Source organism: Symphalangus syndactylus, chromosome 4, assembly GCF_028878055.3.
Source record: "Symphalangus syndactylus isolate Jambi chromosome 4, NHGRI_mSymSyn1-v2.1_pri, whole genome shotgun sequence".
Lineage (NCBI taxonomy): Eukaryota > Metazoa > Chordata > Mammalia > Primates > Hylobatidae > Symphalangus > Symphalangus syndactylus.
In genome coordinates, this window is record NC_072426.2 from 138275985 (window position 1) to 138290083 (window position 14099).

The 14099-nt window shown below is 42.9% G+C and overlaps 1 protein-coding gene across 4 annotated transcripts in view; it reads right to left on the bottom strand.

The window, feature by feature from the left end:
• LOC129481202 (tripartite motif-containing protein 60) overlaps positions 1-13302 on the bottom strand; it is an 82903-nt gene extending 69601 nt beyond the window's left edge. Inside the window, exons 1-3 of one of the 4 annotated variants that reach the window (XM_063638350.1) lie at positions 13170-13295; positions 12389-12527; positions 2097-4542 (exon numbers count right to left, since the gene is read on the bottom strand). In XM_063638350.1, the coding sequence (XP_063494420.1) occupies positions 3122-4542; positions 12389-12395 (1428 nt within the window). In that variant the 5' untranslated portion in view covers positions 12396-12527; positions 13170-13295 and the 3' untranslated portion in view covers positions 2097-3121. Of the gene's footprint in view, positions 1-2096; positions 4543-12388; positions 12528-13169 lie in introns of those variants that run through there. The other 3 variants (XM_063638351.1, XM_055276316.2, XR_008657286.1) reach the window with 3 other exon arrangements.
• Positions 13303-14099: the final 797 nt, after the last annotated feature.

Genomic DNA, 14099 nt, shown 5'->3' on the forward strand with positions numbered 1-14099 from the left:
CATTGTAAATATCATAACAATATATTTCCCAATTTAAAAGGTTAAAAATACATGAGTGAATTGTTTTAAAACTATAATTCCAGGCCCTGATAAACTTCTGGTTAAATATCAGGATAGACTAAAGACATGTTCAGATACAAAGGTCTCAAAAACTTTATTTCCCATGAACCTTACAAGAAAGCTACTGAAGGATGTTCTCAAATTAAACAAGAAACCAAGTTCCAAATGGAAAAATATAAAGACAGGTAAAACAATGCAAGAGATGCCAAGAATATCCCCAAGATATCTGAGCCACTGGCTTAGTGAACAAATGTGCCTGTGTTGCAGATGAGAGGGCTCCTTGAGAGTATTCTGCAAGATGAAAATGGTATAAAGCCAGATGCCTTTAAATGAATTCAGAAAACTAGACAACTGCAGGGGACAGTTTGGGAATGAATTAAGAACATGGAATACAAACCATATTGAAGATGAGATAAGTATTAACTACAGGAAACTGTTATAGAAAAAGCAAAAAGGCAATCACTTGACAATACATGGCTCAGAAATGAATGGTATTGAAACAGTCAAAATAAATGTGAGAAAATATTCTAAAACAAAAATGAGAAATTCTATTAGAAGAGGGCCACAAGGTAAAGGCTGTTCCAAATTCTTGTCTCCCAAAGTGGGACATCATAATACTTCAAACTGAAAAATCCAGAGGTATTATTGGAATGTGATTTAGTGACTATAAAAGTAAATACCAAAAGAGCTGAGTTCAAAGTGACCGCCTCTAAAAAGCTGGCAAAAGCCGGGCGCGGTGGCTCACGCCTGTAATCCCAGCACTTTGGGAGGCCGAGGCGGGCGGATCACGAGGTCAGGAGATCGAGACCACAGTGAAACCCCGTCTCTACTAAAAATACAAAAAATTAGCCAGGCGCGGTGGCGGGCGCCTGTAATCCCAGCTACTCGGAGAGGCTGAGGCAGGAGAATGGCGTGAACCCGGGAGACAGAGCTTGCAGTGAGCCGAGATCGCGCCACTGCACTCCAGCCTGGGTGACAGAGCGAGACTCCGTCTCAAAAAAAAAAAAAAAAAAAAAAAAGCTGGCAAAAGTGGTTATAAAGCAATAGTTGTAATTCAAATAAATTTTGTGAACAATAATTCAAACATTAAACCTAGATTTTTAAAAATTGTGCTTTGGGGCTGGGTGCAGTGGCTCATGTCTGTAATTCCAGTACTTTGGGAGGCCAGAGTGGGTGGATCACCTGAGATCAGGAGATCCAGACCAGCCTGGCCAACATGATGAAACCCCATCTCTACTAAAAATACAAAAATTAGCCGGGCATGGTGGCAGGCACCTGTAATCCCAGCTACTGCGGGTGGAGAGGGTGCGGTGCTGAGGCTCCAGAACTGCTTGAACCCAGGAGGCAGAGGTTGCAGTGAGATGAGATAATGCAACTGCACTACAGTGTGGGTGACAGAGCGAGACTCTATGTCAAAAAAAAAAAAAAGAAAGAAAAATGATCTATATTACACAGGAAGAGATACAGACGTCTTTACCTGCCCATGACATGACTATCTCTACGGAAACTCCAATGGAATCTAAACAAGAGCTACTAAAAATGAGTTTAGCAAGCTATAGGAAATAAGATTAATATTCAAAAATTAGTTTTCTGTATACTAGTAATGAACAATTAGAATTGAAATAATCAACATAAAAAATTAAATACTTAAGGACAAATCTGACAAAAGATGTCAAATACACATACACTAAAAACTACAAATTTCAGAGACAATTACATAAAAATTAATTGAATAGATTCACTGTTATGTCTACTAGCTGACATGTTGTCAATTTTCTTCATATTAATCTAAAAAGATACAACATAATCCCATCAAAAGCTCGTCTTTTTTGTTGACACAAGTTTTCCAAATGTTACCCATCTGTGATCTATTGAAAGATGTTAATTCCTGAATTAACAGAATAAGGAGGAAAAGATGGAACTAAGTTAAGATGGATTCTGAAACTAGAGATCAGTTCCAAAGTGAAGTGAAGGACAGTAGCTGAACAGCACTAGAGGGTACTCTGTCTAGTGGGAACAGAAGAATAGATTATCTACCGGTTGTGTGTGTACAGTATGTGTGTGTGTGGCAGAGGAGGATGTAAGAGTGCCATCTCATTTTCTATAGGACTAAGGCAATACTGACAAAGGCACACACAATAAAAAATAAAGTAAGTTACTTAGAAATATGGAGATAGACAGATGAAAGGTGAAAGTGGCACTGGGCATGGTGGTTCATGCCTGTAACCCCAGTGCTTTGGGAGGCTAAGGCAGGAGAATTGCTTGAGGCCACAAGTTCAACACCACGCTGGGCAAAATAGAAAAATAAAAACTTTAATTAAAAAAAAAAAAAAAGGTTGAAAGTAGCTACCTGGCTGGGCATGGTGGCTCACACCTGTAATCCCAGCACTTTGGGAGGCCGAGGCAGGCGAATCACTGGAGGTCAAGAGTTCGACACCAGCCTGACCAACATGATAAAACCCCGCCTCTATTAAAAATACAAAAATTAGCTGGGCGTGGTGGTACACACCTGTAATCTCAGCTACTTGGGAGGCTGAGGCTGAAGAATTGCTTGAACCTGGGAGATGGAGGTTGAGTGAGTTGAGATCCTGGCCATTGCACTCCAGGAAAAAAGGGGAGGGGAGGGGAGGGGAGAAGAGGAAAAAGAAAAGAAGAAAAGAAAAAGAGGCTGTATTTACATAGCAGGTAGTCCAAGAGTAATGATGAATGCCTTTAATAAAGACTTAATCTTTCTTAAAGGAAAAGTATATAAGAAATACAGAAAAAAAATTATTGGGCTTTTACTGGCAATTACGAAAGTAATAGATTTTCTTACATAATACATTTCTTCAGTAATATATTTTTCAAGTATTTTACTGTAGAATTTCTAAAGTACTTTGTCACTGACCCCATAATTTAATATAAAGTAAGTTCCATAATCATATTTTTTGGAAGTTGCTGAAACTGAGATAAAAAATATTGCTTTTTATGGGAAAAACTGGACAAAATACAGAATAGCCAAAACTAGATTCACTGGCTCAATTATGTCTACTAGGTGAAAGAAACTGAGTCTTCTAATAGTTCATTCAGAATCTGTTACTATAGAAATTTTAAGGGGTTTTGAGTCAGTTCCAGTATAAAAATAAGGCCAAAGTGCTCCTGTAAAATTATCATTAAAAGTATAGAGAAGAGATCTATCATTCAAATTATAAAAGGAAACTTCATTCATTTCATAGTCTAAAAAAATGCCAATCTTACTAGGTATTACTTGTGGCAGCAGAATAATTTCCTTATGGCCCAATACAATATAATTATTCTGACTGGATCGCCAAATTCCCCATAATCCATCCTGTACTAAAATTGGTTGACTCTTCCTCCTTCTGGGAAGACAGTCATTACAGACACCAAGAATCCATTCAGGCTTGTCTTTCACTTCTACTTCCCAGTACTGCCTGCCACAACTATATCCCTTAGAACCCAGAACAGCTGGGAGGAGATAAAATCTTCTTGGGTTATGAGGTACATTTTGTGTTGTATTTCCATAGTGCACAGTTTTTCTATCTTCTGAGACTATAAGTTTACGATGTGCTGTTTCAGGATCTAGAATTACATCTACTTGAAATCGCTTGATAATTTTGTCTAGGCCAGAATATTGTGGAGGCAGATGGTAACCATATTCTTTTAATTTGAATGAAAACGGTTCAGGGAATTTTAAATTCTTATATCTGTGATAGATATCCTTAACATTTGCCAGTAATTCCAGTTCTGACTTCACATATATGCTCTCTATCTCCTTTAATAGATATTTTAATGAAGAGGTATAATCTGAAAATTTTGTTAGGCTTTCATTTAGTTGTGCTAAAATATCCATCTCTTCATCTTGTAATTGCCTAAGAACAGTCTCTTGCTCATTTTGGAGAAATAACCTAAGTTGCTCAAATTCAGACTTGACTTCTTCTGCCCTATGTTTTACCTTTTTCTTCAGTTCCAGTGATTTTCTGGTTTGCATAGTTATGACTTTTTCAATTAGTTCCACTCTTTCCTTCCACGGTGCATTGTATTCCTCCAGTTTTTTCCTATGATAGGGGGCAGCCTTCTTTATGGGCCAAACACAGTGATGCTGGTGATCAGTGGACAAACTGCACCTTGGACATAAAAGCTCTAGATCTTTCTGACAGAAGAAAGTCAAAACCTGATTATGCTTCTTACACACATGCTTCTCTTCCTGCCTCTTCCTCTTCTTGCTTCGTATCTGGAGTTGCTTAGCAATTTCAGTCAAACTACCTAGCTGGGGATTGCTTATAAATTTCCTTTCTGGACAGCAAAAGTGGCAAAAGGGGCAGGGGAAACTATCATGTAGATCCTTCCAGGACATAATGATGCAGGAGAGACAGAAGTTATGCCCACAGCTGATGGTCACTGGGTCTTTCAAGTAGTCCAGACAGATGGGACAGCTAGCCTCTGCTCGGAGGTCAGCCAGGGCCGTCACAAATTCCATTGAGCCTTGAACAAAGATAATAGGTAAGGTAATTCTTTTATTTTAGCAAGGCCTAGCTCTCTAGAGCTCAAGACCCAGTACACAGTGGATATCCTCCCCAGACCTTGAAATCTGACCAACTTTCAGTTTTACTGACTTGACATGTTGATGGCAGCTTCTAGAAACTTGCTAAGCCCTCAGCTCCTTAGCTTCAGAGTCTACTGCCACGAACACTTCACAGCCTGCAGCCTATTGCATATTAGAACTTAATAGCTGGGCTGCTGCTCTTCCCACTAAATGAAATAAAGTCAAATTTTCTTCAAGAAAGCAGCCTCAGGTCCAAGATAGGGAATCTTTCCTATGAGTGAGAAAAGACCCCACGTTAAAAATCTGATTCCATAATCACAAATGTATTAAAGGTTCACACAAGAATCATCAATGAATGCTAAAATCATGGGGTGGAAGTTCTTGGAAAAACAAGATATTCATATTGCAGAGATTCACCCCATACATTACTTATTTAAAAAAAAAAAAACTAGGCCGGGCGCGGTGGCTCATGCTTGTAATCCCAGCACTTTGGGAGGCCGAGGCGGGCGGATCACGAGGTCAGGAGATCGAGACCACGGTGGAACCCCGTCTCTACTAAAAATACAAAAAATTAGCCGGGCGTGGTGGCGGGCGCCTGTAGTCCCAGCTACTCGGAGAGGCTGAGGCAGGAGAATGGCGTGAACCCGGGAGGCGGAGCTTGCAGTGAGCCGAGATCGCGCCACTGCACTCCAGCCTGGGTGACAGAGCGAGACTCCCTCTCAAAAAAAACTAAAAAATATGGGACAAACTTATGTGCTTCCTGATAGGATGCTATGGCAAGTAAACAACATTGCCTATATAATATTCTTTCCAAAAATATTGCCATTCAAGCTAACCATTAGGGAAAATTACTCTAATTCAGATTGTGGAGCATTCTTACAAGACAACTGGTATGCATTCTGCAAAAATGTCAATGTCAGGAAAAACAAGCATAAAAAAAAAGGTTTCTACATTTAAGGAAAGGAAACAAACATGATAAATACAATGTGTGACCCCTGATTGAATCTGAGATCTTGAAATAAAAACAAAACAAAACAAAATAATGCTAGGAACAGGCTGGGTGTGGTGGCTCACACCTGTAATCCCAGCACTTTGGGGGGCCAAGGCGCTGGGCTCCCTTGAGGCCAGGAGATCAAGACCAGCCTGGCCAATATGGTGATACCCCATCCCTACTAAAGATACAAAAAATTATCTGGGCATGGTGGCATGTGCCTGTAATCCCAGCTGCTTGGGAGGCTGAGGCAGGAGAACTACTGGAACCCGGGAGGCAGATGTGGCAGTGAGCTGAGATTGCAGCATGGCACTCCAGCCCCGGCGACAGAGCAAAACTCTATCTCCCCCCTCAAAAACAAATGGGGAACAAATAAATGTGAGATTCTTAGTATGGACTGTATATCACATAATGTTATACCAGTGTTAAATTGAGCACAATAAAATTATCACAGTAAGAAGTAAAATGCCCTTGTTGTTAGGAGATATATATATACTGGTGCACAGCGGGAAGCCATCTGGAAGCCTGAAACTTTCAGAAGGTTGAACAATTAAAAAAATGTGTAGTGGTGGCTCACGCCTGTAATCCCAGCACTTTGGGATGCCAAGGTGGGCAGATCACCTGAGGTCAGGTGTTCTAGACCAGCCTGAATTACATGGAGAAACCCCGTCTCTACTAAAAATACAGAATTAGCTGGGGGGTGTGGTGGCACATGCCTATAATCCCAGCTACTCAGGAGGCTGAGGCAGGAGAATTGCTTGAACCCGAGAGGAGGAGGTTGTGGTGAGCGGAGATCGCACCATCGCACTCCAGCCTGGGTGACAGAGGGAAACTCTGTCTCAAAAAAAAAAAAAAAGTATAAATAGAGAAAACATGAATGTAGCAAAAAGTTAACAACAGGGGTGAATCCAGGGAAAAAGTATAAGGATGCATACCCTTTCAATCTTTCTGTAAGTTTGACACTTTCAAAACAAAAGTGAGGCAGAAAAACTTCCTGGCTTGCTTTCAAGACACCCACAGGTACCCGATTTTTTTTTTTTTTGAAACGGAGTCTCGCTCTGTTGCCCAGGCTGGAGTGCAGTGGCGCAATCTCGGCTCACTGCAAGCTCCGCCTCCCGGGTTCACGCCATTCTCCTGCCTCAGCCTCCCGAGTAGCTGGGACTACAGGCGCCCACCACCGCGCCCGGCTAATTTTTTATATTTTTAGTAGAGTTTCACCGTGGTCTCAATCTCCTGACCTCGTGATCCACCTGCCCCGGCCTCCCAAAGTGCTGGGATTACAGGCATTTGAGCCACCGCGCCCAGCCAGTACCCGATTTTAAGCAAGTCAAATTCCTCCATCAAAGCTTGCAAGCCACCTAACCATCAATACAGTATTTTTTCCCCTTCACCTTCTTTCCCTAGACACTTCTCCTCAACTCTTCTTCTCCTCTCGCTTTCCTCATAACCCAACGACAGTGAAAGTAATAGTATGTGCATGGTTTTGACATGTGAAATTGGCTCTGTCTTGGTGACCTAGCAAGTTCTTTTACTATACAGACATTCTCTTTAGACTAGCAGAATAGGAAAATATGCAGTAGCCCTAGAAAGTCACCGTTTATCAATTATTCCCAAACTTAAAGTAAGTTTTAACTCAGTGTCCTAGGACTGCACAAGCAAAAGCTATCACAGCAACATGCTGCAGGAGGCACTATTTTACCAGGTAAGCTCTAACGTTATTGAGAGGACACCAGGTTTGAATCCTGGCTCAGCTATTGACTGTGTATCTTTAGAAAATCGATGTGTCTTTTTTTGAATCGCATTTCTTTGACCTGTAAAATGGGAAGTATAACAACCTCTTTTTCTTATAAGAATATCATGTAAATGGTAGCTAATTCTTCTTGACCAAAGGAGCTTTCTGTTAGATGTATTAGAATCTGGATCCAAACAAGAGCCATGTATTGCATTTGCTTATTAGTTCTTTTAAATCTTTTTCAATGTAGAATAATGTTCCCTGCCTCCACCTTTGTCCTAGACAAATTCAAGATTTGCCTATTGCTTTTTTGTGTGTGTGGAGCCTTGTTCTGTGGCCCAGGCTTGAGTGCAGTGGCACAATCTTGGCTCACTGCAGCCTCCACCTCCCGGGTTCAAGTGATTCTCCTGCCTCAGCCTCCTGAGTAGCTAGCTGGGCCTACAGACGTGCGCCACCACACCGGGCTAAGTTTTGTAACTTTAGTGGAGATAGGGTTTCGCCATGTTGTCCAGGCTGGTCTTGAACTCTGGACCTCAAGTGATCGGCCCACCTTGGCCTCCCAAAGTGCTGGGATTATAGGCATGAGCCACCGTGCCCGACATGCCTATTGCTTCTTGATGTCATTTAACTTGTCCCTCAGGCCTTCACTCTTTAAACAAATTAAATGTTGTTTCCCCTCATAACAATCTGTTTATAACTCCCCACAAGTCAGGACAGTTTTTCACCCTTAGCTCGCCATTCAGAACCCTTCGTATTTCATTATCTTCATCTGGCTACAGTCTCCTAAAGTACTTAACGAAAACAAACAAACAAACATAGGTATCATGCTTTCCCTCTTCTGCACAAACCACTTTCTGCTTAGATTACCCTACCCTCACTTCTTCCCTAGGACTAAGTTTTGGTCCTTCTGGAGACTCAGCCCAAGACACATGTTCTCAAGGATAATTTATTATATGTCAGGCACTATGCTAAGGATCTTCCACATAGTCACAGGTTCAATTAAACCATCAGAACAACTCCGTAAGTTAGGAGCTATTATCCTCAATTAGAGCTATAAAAGCCTAGAGCTGTAAAAGCGGAGTCTATAAGAATTTGAACATGCTCATCCAACATTACGCTAATTGCATAACCACTGGCATGATAATCACTAAGTTGTACTGCTCCTTCTTTACACTCCCACGGCATCCTATGCACCCCTCTATATATCAAATCAACTTAGATTTTTCATATTTGATATGTTCAGTTGTTCATATTTAATAATGTATCCCAAATATTTTAACAGGGAAAAATGGGCTTACTGATCCAACATTACGATGGAGAAAACAGATAAAATACAAACTGAGAGCTAACAATACCTAACAGAATTGGGTTTTCATCCAGCTCTAACACTTAGCTAGCTACATGTACTTGGTCAAGTTAATTTCTCTGAGTTTCACTTTTCAGAAAGTAGGAAATAATACTCTCTCAGGTTTTAAGCATAAATGAATAAATTATATAAGACATCTGTCACAGTCCTTGGCATTTAAGCCATGTTCAATAAAAAGTATTGTAGGACTATCTCAGAAAATCTCTCAAGAGGTCATACAAATTTAGCTGAATCCACATATTTCTATTATAGCGTATTATAGTTTATGTATTGTATGTAATACATATACATATAGAGATAACCTATATTTACTTACATATAAAGCATATTGGGCCAGGCGTGGTGGCTCACACCTGTAATCCCAGCACTTTGGGAGGCCAAGGCAGTGGATCGCTTGAGGTCAGCAATTCGAGAACCAGCCTGGCCAACATGGTAAAACCTTGTGTCTCCTAAAAATACAAAAATTAGCTGGCAGTGGTGGCGCATGCCAGTAATTCCAGCTACTTGGAAGGCTGCAGCAGGAGAATTGCTTGAACCCTGGAGGCAGAGGTTGTATTGAGTAGAGATGCTGCCACTGCACACCAGTCTGGGCAACAGAGCAAGGCTCTGTCTCAAAAAAGAAGCACATTGACATTTCACCTAAAAGCTGTTATGGCTTATAAGGTTGCTAGTCCTGAAATGATTGGTAAAGGCAGTAACTTCCAAAGGCTCACTGTAGTAGTGGTGTGCTTCAGAAAATTTTCCTATACTAATTTTGGAGTAAGACAGAAGTTTTAGAATTTTAAAATACATCCTTTATTTTAAATAGCCCTCCATATCCGCAAGTTCAGCATCCACTAACGCAATTAACTTCAGATAGAATCGAAAATACAGTATTCCTGGGATGCAGAACCTGCATCCACTGGTCTTGAGCATTCATGGATTTTGGTATCTTCGGGTGCCCTGGAACCAATGCCCTGTGTATATTGTATATCCAGGGATGAGAGTATATTTAACTTGTGAAAAATTCTAACACAACACTACAGAAAACATAGAATAATGGCCGGGAGTGGTGGCTTAGGGCTGCAATCCCAGAACTTTGGGAGGCCAAGCTGGGTGGATCGCTTGAGCCCAAGAGTTCAAGAGCAGCCTGAGCAACATGGCAAAATCCCATCTCTACAAAAGGAAAAGAAAGAAAAGAAATAAAAAGAAAACTGTCTCTTATAAACCACTCTTCCCACCTGCCCACACTAAGTGTGGTTATGGTAACTCCCAATACTTGCTTAATACTTTCAAATGGGTACTGTTGAGCAGAACAAGAAAGTTAGAAAGTGCATGGGAACGCAAGGACAAAAAACCAAACACCGCATGTTCTCACTCATAGGTGGGAATTGAACAATGAGAACTCACGGACACAGGAAGGGGAACATCACACTCCGGGGACTGTTGTGGGGTGGGGGGAGGGGGGAGGGACAGCATTAGGAGATACACCTAATGCTAAATGACGAGTTAATGGGTGCAGGAAATCAACATGGCACATGGATACATATGTAACAAATCTGCACATTGTGCACATGTACCCTAAAACCCTAAAGTATAATTAAAAAAAAAAAAAAAAAAAAGAAAGTGCATGGGAATAGGAGTGAGGTTGCATAGGGTGCTCAGAGATTGGAAAAATTGAGCCTGAAAAAGTTTTAAGAATCTTGCCCAGCCGGGCGCAGTGGCTCACACTTGTAATCCCAGCACTTTGGGAGGCCAAAGCAGGCAGATCACCTTAGGTCAGCCTGGACAACATGGTGAAACCCTGTCTCTACTAAAAATGCAAAAATTAGCCGGGCATGGTGGCGCATCTGTAGTCCCAGCTACTTGGGGAGCTAAGGCAGGAGAATGGCTCAAACCAGGGGGCAGAGGTTGCAGTGCGCTGAGATGGCACCATTGCACTCCAGCCTGGGCGACAAAAGGAAAACTCCAACTTAAAAAAAAAAAGAATCTTGCCCAATGTCACATAGTAAACTGCAGAGCATCATTGGAAAAAATGGTAAAATCCGAAGAAAAATATACTTTTAAGAAAACATGTACAAAAAAGGACTCTAGCACAGTGCAAAGTGCAGGGAAAAGAAAGAGATCAGGCCGGGCGCGGTGGCTCATGCTTGTAATCCCAGCACTTTGGGAGGCCGAGGCGGGCGGATCACGAGGTCAGGAGATCAAGACCACGGTGAAACCCCGTCTCTACTAAAAATACAAAAAATTAGCCGGGCATGGTGGCGGGCGCCTGTAGTCCCAGCTACTCGGAGAGGCTGAGGCAGGAGAATGGCGTGAACCCGGGAGGCGGAGCTTGCAGTGAGCCGAGATTGCGCCACTGCACTCCAGCCTGGGTGACACAGCGAGACTCCGTCTCAAAAAAAACAAAAGAAAGAAAGAGATCAGACTGTCACCGTGTCTATGTAGAAAGGGAAGATGTAAGAAACTCCGTTTCGAAAAAGACCTGTACTTTAAACAATTGCTTTGCTGAGATGTTGTTAATTTGTAGCTTTGCCCCAGCCACTTTGACCCAACCTGGAGCTCACAAAAACATGTGTTGTATAAAATCAAGGTTTAAGGGATCTAGGGCTGTGCAGGATGTGCCTTGTTAACAAAATGTTTACAAGCAGTATGACTTTTACCAAGTCATCGCCATTCTCTAGTCTCAATAAACCAGGGGCACAATGCACTGCGGAAAGCCGCAGGGACCTCTGCCCTGGAAAGCGGGGTATTGTCCAAGGTTTCTCCCCATGTGAAAGTCTGAAATACGGCCTCGTGGGATGAGAAAGACCTGAGTGTCCCCCAGCCCGACACCCGTAAAGGGTCTGTGCTGAGGTGGATTAGTAAAAGAGGAAAGCCTCCTGCAGTTGAGATGGAGGAAGGCCACTGTTTCCTGCCCGCCCCTGGGAACTGAATGTCTCGGTATAAAACCTGATTGTACATTTGTTCAATTCTGAGATAGGAGAAAAACCGCCCTATGGTGGGAGGCGAGACATGTCTGCAGTAATGCTGACTTGTTATTCTTTACTCCGCTGAGATGTTTGGGTGGAGAGAAACATAAATCTGGCTTACGTGCATGTCCAGTCATAGTACTTTCCCTTGAACTTAATTATGACATAGATTCTATTGCTCACATGTTTGTTGCTGACCTTCTCCTTATTATCATCCTGCTCTCCTACTACATTCCTTTGTGCTGAAATAATGAAAATAATAATCAATAAAAAATGAGGGAACTCAGAGACCGGTGCAGGTCCTTGGTGTGCTGAGTGCCGGTCCCCTGGGCCCACTGTTGTTTCTCTATACTTTGTCTCTGTGTCTTATTTCTTTTCTCAGTCTCTCATCCCACCCAACTAGAAATGCCCACAGGTGTGGAGGGGCAGGCCACCCCTTCACAAAGGACACAAGAGGACTCACTCTAGGTATCATTGTGCCCTCCTTTCCCCAAGCATACACCCAAAGCAGTCTTCTTTACTATTTAAAATCAAGACATTAAGTGAACAGAACAGCTCTGTAGGCACGGTCACCACCCGAGTTTAAACCACTTATGTCTCTCTCCTAGATACACAATGGTGCCTCCAATTTCTTAAGTCTGTAGCTAAATTGACCTTTTCAAATACAAACAGAATCCTTTCATATTCAACTGAAAACATTCCACTGGTCTTTTATTACTTTATGGAAGCAGTTCTCAAATCTTACCTTGCATTATAATCACCTGGAGGTCTTGGTAAAAGATTGCTTGGGCCACATCCCCAGTTTCTGATTCAGTAGGGCTGTTTTTTTCGTTAAGTTCCCAGATGATGCTGCTGGCCTGCGGACTGTACTTTGTGAACCTATGCTTTAAGGAAAACAAAGCAAAAAGATCTATTAAGATCTAGTCCAAGCTTTTTGCCTAGCTCCCATCATGTTACATATCACAGTTATAACGTGATTTTACAGCTACTCTGCAATTCTTTACCTAACTGTAAAAACCCCTCACCAGGCAGCAAGCTTCTTGGTGGGACTATGTCTCTAGCTTGTTTGAGGAATAAATAAAACCTGTGGCAGATTCCAAGCTCTCAGTTTCAACCATCATCATACTGGCTAATTCTTAACATGCCTGCACTTAAGGCGCCTCATCTACAAAGTTGAAATGATAATTCGTACCTGTAAGACCCTTGTGAAGATTAAAGGATGCTTACATAGGTCGAGGGTGCAGACGACGTAGGCTGGTGGGTTCTCAACTGGCAGCTACCACTTCGCTCCCTTAACTCCCCAGACCCCACTCCCAAACACGCTTAATTGACGCAAGCCCAACACCCCCATTCTAACTCCACAATCCTGAATTTTTCACAAGAGCTACGCCAGAGACTAAGGAGATCCAGTCGTGGGCAGGCAGCGACCCGGAGGTTTAGGCACAGAGAATGTTCAAGAAGCCCCTGTCCAGTTAAGCCTCCTGGCGAGGCCCTTCTGGGCCTTTCCTGCGGCCTTCCAAGCTCACCTGGAGCAGACGGATCAGTAAACCTGGCCAGAGAATGCTCAGGACCCACCGAGCCCCCGCGAGGAAGGACTCATACCTCAACCCCACCAAGTGCGCGGCTTCCAGCCTGGGGCTCAGCCTGCGGTGGTTGGCGGTTGCCCCGGAAGTGGGCGGGAAGGGCCTGCGCATGCTCTGTGACCCTGGGTGCAGGGATTGTGTGAAGATTGAGAGCTGGGAGTGCCCTCTTCCGTGATCAGGGCCCTGTTGGCCCCAACTGGCATTTAATTCCCCTGGCTGTCTTTTCGTATTCTTATCATTTTTTATTTATATGAGTAAACTTGAGGGTCCAAGTAAGTCTGCAAGTTGGTTTTAAAAGCTTCACCAGCACAGCGTCCCCTCCCAGATGGTGAGGGAGTGGAGAGCTTTGCAGGGTCAACTGCTTCCCATAGCCTGGGGTCGCAGGGTGGAGTCGTTGAGCACTCTCTATGCTTGAAAGAGGAATAGAAGCCCCTTTGGATTAGTTTGCATCTCAGTGGGTGAGTGGGTGGATCTCTCCCACCCTGTGGGATTGTTCCCCACCCTATGAACTCAGGTTTACCTGAGGAAGTGACATTTCAGGCGGAATTTGAGGGATGAAGAGGCATTCGTTGGATCAATTCCACGGTCAAAGTCTTCAAGGCTGGAAGAAGAGCTAATGTGGAGCCTCTCAACTTTAAAGAATTTAGTACACGCCGGGCATAGTGGCTCACACCTGTAATCCAAGTACTTTCAGAGGCAGAAGTGGGAGGATCGCTTGAGGCCAGGAGTTCAGGACAAGCCTAGGTAACATTGCCAGACCCTGCATCTACAAAATATTTTAGAAATGATTTTTTTTTTTTTAATAAAAGATGGAATCTCTCTTTCGCCCAGGCTGGAGTGCAATGGCGCGATCTTGGCTCTCTGCAACTTCTG